Source organism: Suncus etruscus, chromosome 9 (genome assembly GCF_024139225.1).
Source record: "Suncus etruscus isolate mSunEtr1 chromosome 9, mSunEtr1.pri.cur, whole genome shotgun sequence".
In the NCBI taxonomy this organism is placed as follows: Eukaryota; Metazoa; Chordata; class Mammalia; order Eulipotyphla; family Soricidae; genus Suncus; species Suncus etruscus.
The window spans coordinates 2,482,526-2,492,548 of record NC_064856.1 but is presented as its reverse complement, the minus strand read 5'-3'; the positions used below and the strand labels follow the sequence as shown (position 1 = coordinate 2,492,548).

Sequence of the window (10,023 nt, the reverse complement as noted above, 5' to 3'; positions counted from 1 at the left end):
TTTTTTTTTTTTTTTTTGGTTTTTGGGCCACACCCATCGGTGCTCAGGGGTTACTCCTGGCTGTCTGCTCAGAAATAGCTCCAGGCAGGCACGGGGGACCATATGGGACACTGGGATTTGAAACAACCACCTTTGGTCCTGGATAGGCTGTTTGCCAGGCAAACGCCGCTGTGGATTCGGTTTAATTCTTATGTTTTTATCCTATTAACCTGAGTTTTTTCTTCTCCCTTAATGCTTTAAAATGTCCATCTTTCTATTTTTTTTTTTCACTTGGATTACTACATGTTTTGGTGTATTCTGTTAAGGTCTATTTTGTTTAGCAGACATTTTGCCTCTTGTATTTGTAATTTCCCCAAGGTGGGGAAGTTCTCTGCTATTATCTCCCTCACTACTTGTTCTTCACCTTTCCCATTTTCTTCCCCTTCTGATATTTCTATAATTCAGAGATCATTTTCAGGTTATCAGAGCTGCCATCTTGATTCTTTATGCATGATGTTGGCCTACATTGTTTCCCCATTGTATTTCCTATGTGTTGTGGTGAGGTTCATTGGCTAGAAGATGTGTGTGACCACAAATTGGAGCCTCTGTGCTTACCTGGCTTGGCCCTTCCTGTGACATGCCCTCAGGAGATGTTTTCACTGGGGTGTTCCATGGGTGCATCATGGAGCAAAGCAGGGAACAGAGCAGGAAACTGTAAATGATGCTGATGAAGTCAGATCCCAAGATGTAGAAGTCACTGATGAGGCCAGATCCCAGTAGAGTTCTCACAAAGAAGCATCCACCAGCCACTTTAGGAGAGTAACTCCCAGGAGTAACTTCTTAAGTGGTGTTGATGAAGTAGTCTAAATGCTGATTTTCTTAGAGAGTGCCTAGAAAGACTTTTCTATGGCTGCCAGTAAGAAACTATTTTGTCCTAGAAATCCTTAATGGACCACTCTCTATCTCTTCCCTTTGTCCTTTCCCACCTTAGATATTACTTCCCAACCTCAAACTGTCATTATTTCCTGCCTCCCAAATGCTTTGCTCATGAGATTACTTCAGATCAAGCCCCATTGTGCAACTGGCTCACCAGAGCACATAAACCTTCCCAGAGCCCAAAGTGGAATTGAGATTGTTCAATTTTTTGGCCTCTTCCTAATTCATTCATCCTGCTCAAATGTGCCAATAAGTGGAAAAGCTAATGCATATAGAAGGGGACAGGACTGAAGGTGGATTCCTATTTATTCTAGGTAACAAACTGGTGAATACTTCTCATTTATCTGAGGACAAAGAATCAGTTTTCCCCTGCAAACTCAACTCCAAATTTAGTCTCTGCAGCGACTCCAGTATGCAAGTTTGTGGTTGACATCTCCAGGGAAAGTTTGGAGCCAGGTCATAACAACTCTCCCTAAGTCTCTACTTCTGGACGTCCCAGAAGCCATGCCTATGAACCACAGAGGTGCCATATGACCTCATCAACCCAGCTGCACAAATCCTCAAATCATGGATCAGGGCCCCTTAAGCTGTGGTGCAATAGTTCCCTAATTTTAATACTGACTTCCCACTAGAAATACACCATATTAGATATTCAGTTATCATAGAAGTCACCTAAGCTGAACCAAAAAATACCAATGAACTAAATCAGTTAGCAATGTACATCTTAATAGACCTTCAGAAAATGATATCTGACCCATTGCAAGATATGACGATTTTCTTTTTTTTTTTTTTTTTGGTTTTTGGGCCACACCCAGCGTTGCTCAGGGGTTACTCCTGGCTATCCGCTCAGAAATAGCTCCTGGCAGGCACGGGGGACCATATGGGACACCGGGATTCGAACCAACCACCTTTGGTCCTGAATCGGCTGCTTGCAAGGCAAACGCCGCTGTGCTATCTCTCCGGGCCCAGATATGACGATTTTCACAGATTTTCTTTTAATAAAGTTTTTTTCAGTAATTTTATGATTGTATCAAGCATTATTAAATAAATTATTTATATCTGCCAAGCAAAGGCTTTGGGGAGGTTGGAAAAATGGAGACAAGGCTGGAGGAAATAATACACTGGTGATCGGATTGATGCTGGAATATTGAATTCCAGAAAGAACTGTAGTATGAGCAACTCTGTAAACTATGGTGCTTAAAACAAAGAAAGTTAATTTGAAAAATAAAAGAAAATTCTCTACTGCTTACTGCCAATCATCATTACTCTTGGGCAATGCAAATGAGTTGCTTCTTTCACAAACAGGAGTGAACTGCAGGGATTCTGCTTTCTTACTTGCTTTTTATGCCATTTGATATAATCACATAAAAAGAGAAATATAAGAAAATTCAGAAATATGACTTAATGGTCTCTGTTAAACTGTAGACTGCAGTATTCTCTTTGTTCATTGTGTTACTTTGCCATAAAAGTACCCTCACAAATTCACAAACAGTTTTTGAGCTGTATATCAATGAATGTGGAAGCCAAAAAGAACTTGGCTGATTCTCCTTGAATCATTAATGTGGTTGAGACAAAGCCAATCCTGCACTTTTTTTGTCATTATAAAAATTCCTCAGGGGCTAGAACAATAGTACAATGGGTAGGACACTTGGGCTGACTCAAGTGCCATCTCCAACACTATATGTTCTCTTCCAAGCCCACTATTATATTATACTAATATAGCATAAAAATCATAAGCAGTCTTCAATTACATTTGACCTCACATAAATTTCACAAGCAAAATATTGAGGGACATAGGAAGGTAATTCTGTGCTATTATTATTATGTTCTATATATGCAAGAATCTGAATTTAATCCCCAGCATATCATGACCTGATGAGCACTCAAAAATAGCCCGAGTAACTGCCAGATATGGCTCTGGTGACCCTCAAAAGTGCTAAATTACCTTTGAAGATTGGACAATGACTGGAGGGAGATGTAGAAAGGAATCTTGGAGAATAAGTAATATTTTATTTTTCAGAACTATACTCTCCTTCCCCAGGTAGGTTATATTTTAAAAAGTTTAGCCATCTGGACTGACTGCAATTTTCTATATATATTGTATACTGTAGTAAAGTATTTTCTTTTTTTTTTTTTTTTTTTTTTTTTTGAATGTAAACAGTTTTATTTAGAAACAGGCACTTGTTTGCATTATAGAATATAAAACTTGGTTTACACTCCATAAAAAATAACCAATACCCAAATTCAAAAGAGCTGGTCTTCACAGGACACATTGTGGGTGTGTGGCTACTGTCAACCATTTCAGGCTTGACTGAACCCAAGCACCACATCTAGGGGCACCAGTAGAGATTAGTTCACATCACTTGCTGCTGTGCACCCCACATCCAGAAGCTGCCATCTCCACAGATGAAGATGAAGGTTTGCTTTCTAAGTGTGTGACTTTAACACAGGGCCTGGCTTCTCTGCATAAACTACCAAATGGAAAAACTCTCCAGCCATACAGCCATGAGCCCTGTCAATGCTGGTGGCATTAGTTCTTAATGGTCTTCTTAACAGTAGAGAGGGCAGAGTCGTTCCATTACCTTCTCTATACTGGAGTTAAACTGGTAAAGAGTATATTCACTCTCAAGAGCTCAGAACAAAGGCTAGGGTGAGTTTCATGATTATCTGGCTTTCACCAGGCTGATACCCCACCCACCTCCACAATTGCAGAAGACCAGAGGGTAGACTTAGGTTTAGATTATAATAACCACCAAGCACCACTAGAATGTGTTAACTAAAAAGATAAATGAAATCATAAAGGTTAGATACACATATAATTATTTTAGTAACCTGATGGCTAAAAACTTAGAATACAATAATTCTTCTCAAAAAATAAGCTAGGGGACCAAAAAAGAGTTTGTGTTCTGTCAAATCCAGGCAATATGAAATTGAGATCAGAGGGAGGAGTTTTCTGTCTACTCCATGGTGCTTCTGCTGTTTGACAAGAACTGAGAAGCTGTTGATCCATGAAAATAATTTTTTTTTTGGCAGTGGGAAGAGTGATGGGTCAAAGGCAGGAAGAATGAGCCATGGTCCTCAAAACCAGCTCTCTCATCTTTGACTTTGAGCTCAAGTGCTCCAGCTGACATAATATATTGTGCCTGGTAGTAAGTGGTTAGCTTTCTGAGGTATGAGGATTCCCAGTAAACTTGTAGGATATCCTACAAGGTAAGAACACTGCAAACAAGGTCCTAATTAATACTGCCATTTTACCACTGCCTGACAGAAGAAAAAAAAAATATCCCCACAACATTGGAAAGAGCTAAGCTCTTATGGAAGGTGATACAAATCATCTTTACTTTATCTTTGTGTTTCTTAAAAGTCCTCACACAGGAATCATTACTTTTGCTAAAGACACTTTCAAAGACATAATTAGAAAGGATATATTTCAACTGCAGTGGAAGAGGACTAAATCCTCTGTACTCCAGGAAATACAGCAGCCAATGGGGTACTTTGTGATTCAAGAAGCGAGACAGACGAGCACATCGAGATGTACACCCCCCACAAATGTGTGCGCCCTGAAGTTTTCCAGCTGTTTCTATGTATAACTCTGTAAAGAGATTACACTCACAACTTGATTGGTTTTCAAGTCACTGATCCTAACTTTTCCCACTGCAGCTGTGCCTGGCAAAATTAGTAAATAGCTAGTCAGTTCTATAAGGGAATGAAAAATGACAACAAAAGAATGAATGACAAGTTGAGCCAGGCTTCCTACTAGAGCTTTGTCATTGCCCAGGTAACTCCAGGACTAGTTACTGGATATGGAGCTACTGAATGAAATACATGACCCTGAATACTCTTGAAAAATACTTTTCAAGAGGCAAGATTAAGCTCATCTCTCTAAATATAAAGTATTGGGTATTTCCCTTTTCTTTCTCCTGAATAGTTTTTATTGATCTCAGGCTTACAAAATTAGTTGTCAGAATTGCAAACGTACTACGGGAAGGGGTGAAAAAGAGTGAAGGTCTAGTGTTGCTTAAAAGTGTTAAATCAAGGATTTTGATCCTTCATGTCATGCTCCCAATCAGAGAACAAATACAAAAATAAACACGCCATGTAATATATGATACAAAGAACAAACCTACAAACACAAGTATACTAATTAGAGTTGTTCTCAGAAGCTCGAGTTTCCCCGACAGTCCCTCAGAAAGAAGGAATGGGGCTGGGATGGTTTTCGTTACGCCTTTCCATGTCTTAAAAAAAAGTTTGTAATAACAGTCTCAGTAGCGCAAACAATTTCATGTGAAACCAGAAGCTGTAAAAATAAATTATTTTTGAAGAAGTGTAGGATCCTCTACTACAGCTCAAAATTCATCGTGTCGTACTAAGGCCTCCCCAAAATCGGTGGCCTGGCTGCCCACAAATAAATCATACTTGTCAACAATCTCCTCCTTGGTGAGCTTGCCATCCTTATTTTGGTCTGATTCATAGACTAGATGTCTGGCTTCTGCCTCAGCATGATCATAGTCTGAGGGGAGGATCCAGTCTTTGGTTTCTTCCTTGTCCATCTTTCCATCACGATTCTTATCCCGAAATTCAACAAACTGTTCTCGCTCTGTCTTTACCCATTCTGGCTCATCAACGTTTCCATCATGGCTGTACATGTCACCAATATACTCCTCAAGATCAATGAAGCCATCAGAATTCTTATCTATATCTTCCATTGTTTCCTGTACCACTATATCTTTCATGTAATCATACTCCTCAGGGTGCAGGAAAGCCGTGAACTCCTCTTTTGTGGCAATGAGGTCTCCGTCCTTGTCTGCCATTTTAAATCTCCGTTCATCCCTAACCATCATCTGTTTATAATTAAATCCATCATCAGGATCTGGATCATCCAGGTAAGTGCCATAAGTCACGTTTCTGTACTCATCCCAGGAGATTAAGCCGTCTTGATTCATATCAAACTCCTGCCACTGGTTTTCAACATTGTCATATATGTATTTCTTCTGGGCTTGCTTAATCCAGGCTTTCAGCTCCCCCTCCGTCACAAACCCATCTTTATCCGTGTCTATTTTATCTACAATCATTCCAAGTCTTGCCTTGCTCTCTTCCGGTGTCAGCTGATCAAAAGTCTTTGCTTCTTCAGCACCCAAGAAGGCATCATGCTCATAATCAAAACTCTCAGCATCATTGTGAGTCTTATCACTAAGCTGAGGCTCATGATGCACACGGTCTTTCTTTTCTGTGGGCTTGCTCGAGGCAAAGGCTGTGCACAGGGACAAGCACATAAGAAACTGTCGCAAATCCATGACGACTAGATCTGCCCACCTGGCGCCCCAGCACAGACAGCCGCGGCCGCCGCTCGCCCAGCCACAGCCTCTCGCCGCACGCGCGCCTGCACCACCCAACCCAGTAAAGTATTTTCTTAAAATTTAATCATAATATTTAAAGTTTTCTATTAAGGCCTCCTCAAAGGTTAGAGGATCAGAGGTTAAATTGCCTTAATATTCATCTACTTTTGAAAAACATCCTGTCTTGGATTTTTTCATGTGCTTTCATTAAACTAATAGAGGTTTTCTAGGGTGGGTTATGGGCAGATACATTTGTAACTGAACTTTAAAAAATATTTTTCCTGGGGTCAGAGTGATGGCAGGCCATTTGCCTTGCTCACGACCAACCCAGGATCAACCCAATATGATCCCTGGCATCCCATATAGTTGCCAGATCCTGGGTTTGATCCCTGTCATCCCAAATAGTTGCCAGATCCTTCCAGGAGTGATTACTGAACATAGAGTGACCCTTGAGCACAACTGGGTTGAAACACCCCCCCCAAAATTTTTCTTTCAATTTTCTTTCATAAACAAATAAACACACATTAAACGAATTCATACGGTATTTGAGCTTTATACATTGCCTGCCAATGTTAAGCACTCATTGCTTCCAAGAATCAGTGCTGCAATCTAAAACATTACCAACGCTGCAATGACAATGAGAAACAGCCAAGATAAGACCTTCAAATCATTGCTTTATTTCTGCTTCTTGCTTAATCTTAAAGAAACTTCTGTCATGAACTTATTTCAGTTATGTTCAATAAATACAAATCTAATAGTATAAGCTTGTGTTATTTCACTACCACTACTAGCATTTCTATCAATAAATCACCGTGGTGATTTGCTTATGTTAGCTTTCAATATTGATATCCAACAAAATCTCCTGAAACACAAACGGGTTTTATATATTTATTTATTGGTTTTGGGCCACACTCATCCTTCATATGGGCTTACTCCTGGCTCAGTGCTCAAGGATTATCCTAGAAATACTCAAGTATGACATACGAGGTGCTGGAATTTGAACCCAGGCCGGTCCGATGCAAAGCAAACTACTTTAACCATTAAACTATCTCTCTGACTTCAGGATCATATATTTTTCTCTGGATTTTGTGGGTCACACAGAAAGAGCCCTATTGGGTAAATATTACTTTGGGTCTGTCATGCAGTTGTCATCAACTTTGACAAGATCAGTCATTGAAACTCCTGTCCAGACCAGTGAGGCAAATGGGACACTACCATCTACAGTGGTCAAGTACTCATACTGGACTTCACCAGTTCACTCCACCAACCTCCACCTCTGCCCCAGACACTTTCCAGTGAAATCAAGGTGGGTCAAGCAGGAAGGAGAGAGCAAGCTTCTTAGACTATCTCTGGCTTTACTCCCCACTTCACTCAAGTGAGACAGCTATATATAGTTTTCAGGAGCTACCCAGGAGACGTACTTACTTCTTTAGAACAGCCCTATATCCCACTTACAACAGTGCCTAGCTTTTAGATTTTCCATGATAAATTTTCTCTGAGAATCCAGAATATCAGATCTTGCCTCAGAAATCACAGACTATTGCCTCTGTTCATTTTATTTAGTTACAACGAAGAGATAGTCCTCTCCAAATTGAAGGCAATAGGAGCCTAAGCATCAAAGTTAGGAAGAACAGAGGTTTCCACCACTCAAAAACAAAATAATTTCATAGTGTGTGTCCAGTGTAATTGACAAAATTGGTTTTGATTCAATGAATTCCTAATGTGGAATGTGGAATTATTTGGAGTCTTGATTCAGAATGTTATAGTGCTTTTTAAAAGGAAGGGAGATAGAGGAGCCCTAGTAATGTATGCTGGGGGAAGCTACCTGGTTCATAAATCAGTCCAAAGGCACAAAGTCTTTTGAGTCAAAAGACCCATCTTAAGAGCCCCAAAAACCATTGGAATGAAGAATTGAGGGCCTAGAGCAAAGATGGATCTCTGAGAAGAAAGGCTTCCAGCATGGAATAAAGGTCACAAAAGAATATCAAAAGAAAACCAACAACTCCAAGTTTTTCCTCTTGACAATCACTCTAGCTTATAAAAACTATATATAAGCAATTATTTAATTTAATTATTTGATTTAATAATTTAATTTCATTTGACAGAAGAGGTGCTTGTTTCCCACCAAAGATATTGAGTTCCCCTCTGCCAGCTTCTGGGCTTGAACTCCTATTCTGAGTCCCTGGTGGAAGTCTCAAGACCCATCCTTTCCAGAGATACTGGTATACAAAGACACAGTTGTGTTCTGAGTTGCTCCTTGCCTCTTTACTTCCAGCACCAAGGTACCCCTGGAGGTGTACCTGTGCAGAGAGCTGCAGCTCTATGGTTTCCAAAATATGGTGACAAAGCTTAGTGAGAAGAGTAAAGCCAACTGTAAACCATCTACAAAGAGCCCTACCACCTGAGCAGGTGTCTGCAGGACAAGATAGCCTTCTGCTATACCAAGGCTTCCCTGGAGAGGGGAATTATCTCCTTGGTCCTCAACATCCCTTGCATCCTCCGGCTGAAAGATTTTCCCATGAAATACTCATTGAGCCCAGGACTTGGCTACATGGTCAATGTGGTTGTGGCCAGCATGGATTCTATCAGCGACCTGCTGGTGTCTCTGTCCGTGGAGGCTGAAGGAAAGGAGTGCCCCTTCAGGATCCTCTTTGGCAGCAGCTTATTTCCAAGCGAAAAGAGTGGGAAAATGAGCAAGGTGCTCTGAGACTATCTGTATGCCCAGCAAGTCCACTCCCCAGTGGACTGATGGTTGGCCACCTGAGTGAGTTCATGTGCTTCATTCCCACCGAGGTCAAGAGAGAAGCAAAAGGATTTCTGGCTGCTTCTGGCCAGCCCCAGCTCCCGCTAGAAACTGTTCCAAGAGAAGAAGGAGGAAGCATGCAGCTGTTTGAAGAGGCTCAAGGGGAGCAGCTCCTTTGCAACAGGCGGGAGGTTTACACTAACTGGGGTCTCAAACTCAATTTACCTGGGGATTGTAGGAGGCAAAGTCGGGGTGATCCTTGAGTGCAAAGTCAGTAGTAAGCCTTGAACATTGGGGGGTGTGACCCAAACAACTAAAACAAAACAAAACAAAAAATGATTCCTCTATGGCAGGGCCACAAAATGTTGTACGGAGGGCCGCAAACGGCCTGCGGGCCGCGAGTTTGAGACCCCACTAGAGAAATGCGTCAAACTGAACCAGGACCTATCGAAGTGCTGCAGCTTTTCGGCCTGAAGCACACCTTCCAACCAGGAGACTGACAAGATTCTCCAAGGCCCTACTTCCCCAACCCATTGCCAATGATGGTGATGGACAAGAACCTGGGCATTCCCAGCCTTTTGGGCTCCAGATCTTTAGGGCATGCTGCCAGGAGAAGAGGACCTGCCAGTTTCGGGAACCACTGGATTTCAAGTACACTTTCATCAATAACTTTGACTGTAGTCAGAGACACCTGTCCCTGCGCCAACATATGCAGGATGCCCTTTGCCTTCAAATGGTGGCAGATGATGTCTTAACCCAGTTACAGGCCAGCCCCCCTCCCGGGTGGGAAGTCTGAGAACATCCATCAGTATCCTGGTCCTGTGAGAGCCTGGAAGCCCCCTTCCTTACCCAATTCCTCAGGAGTCAGTTGGGAAGGCAAATGCCCACTTGAGCCCTAGGAACCCACTTCAACTAATCCCATTACAGTCCTTGCTGTTTTGAATGCAAAAAAATATTGTGTCTTTCTTTGGGCCACATTTGCCCGATATGGGAGAAATGGCCAGGATACCCCTGCTTGATTTATGTACT

The 10,023-nt window shown here is 41.6% G+C and overlaps 1 protein-coding gene and 1 pseudogene across 1 annotated transcript; one reads left to right on the top strand and one right to left on the bottom strand.

The window, feature by feature from the left end:
- Positions 1-4,479: 4,479 nt before the first annotated feature.
- Positions 4,480-6,293, bottom strand: LOC126019033 (calumenin-like). The gene has a single exon (XM_049781172.1). It carries the CDS (start codon positions 6,207-6,209, stop codon positions 5,262-5,264), a length of 948 nt encoding a protein of 315 aa, XP_049637129.1. The 5' UTR covers positions 6,210-6,293; the 3' UTR covers positions 4,480-5,261.
- LOC126017546 (protein-arginine deiminase type-6-like) lies at positions 6,208-9,790 on the top strand (annotated as a pseudogene).
- The last annotated feature ends 233 nt before the right edge of the window (positions 9,791-10,023 follow it).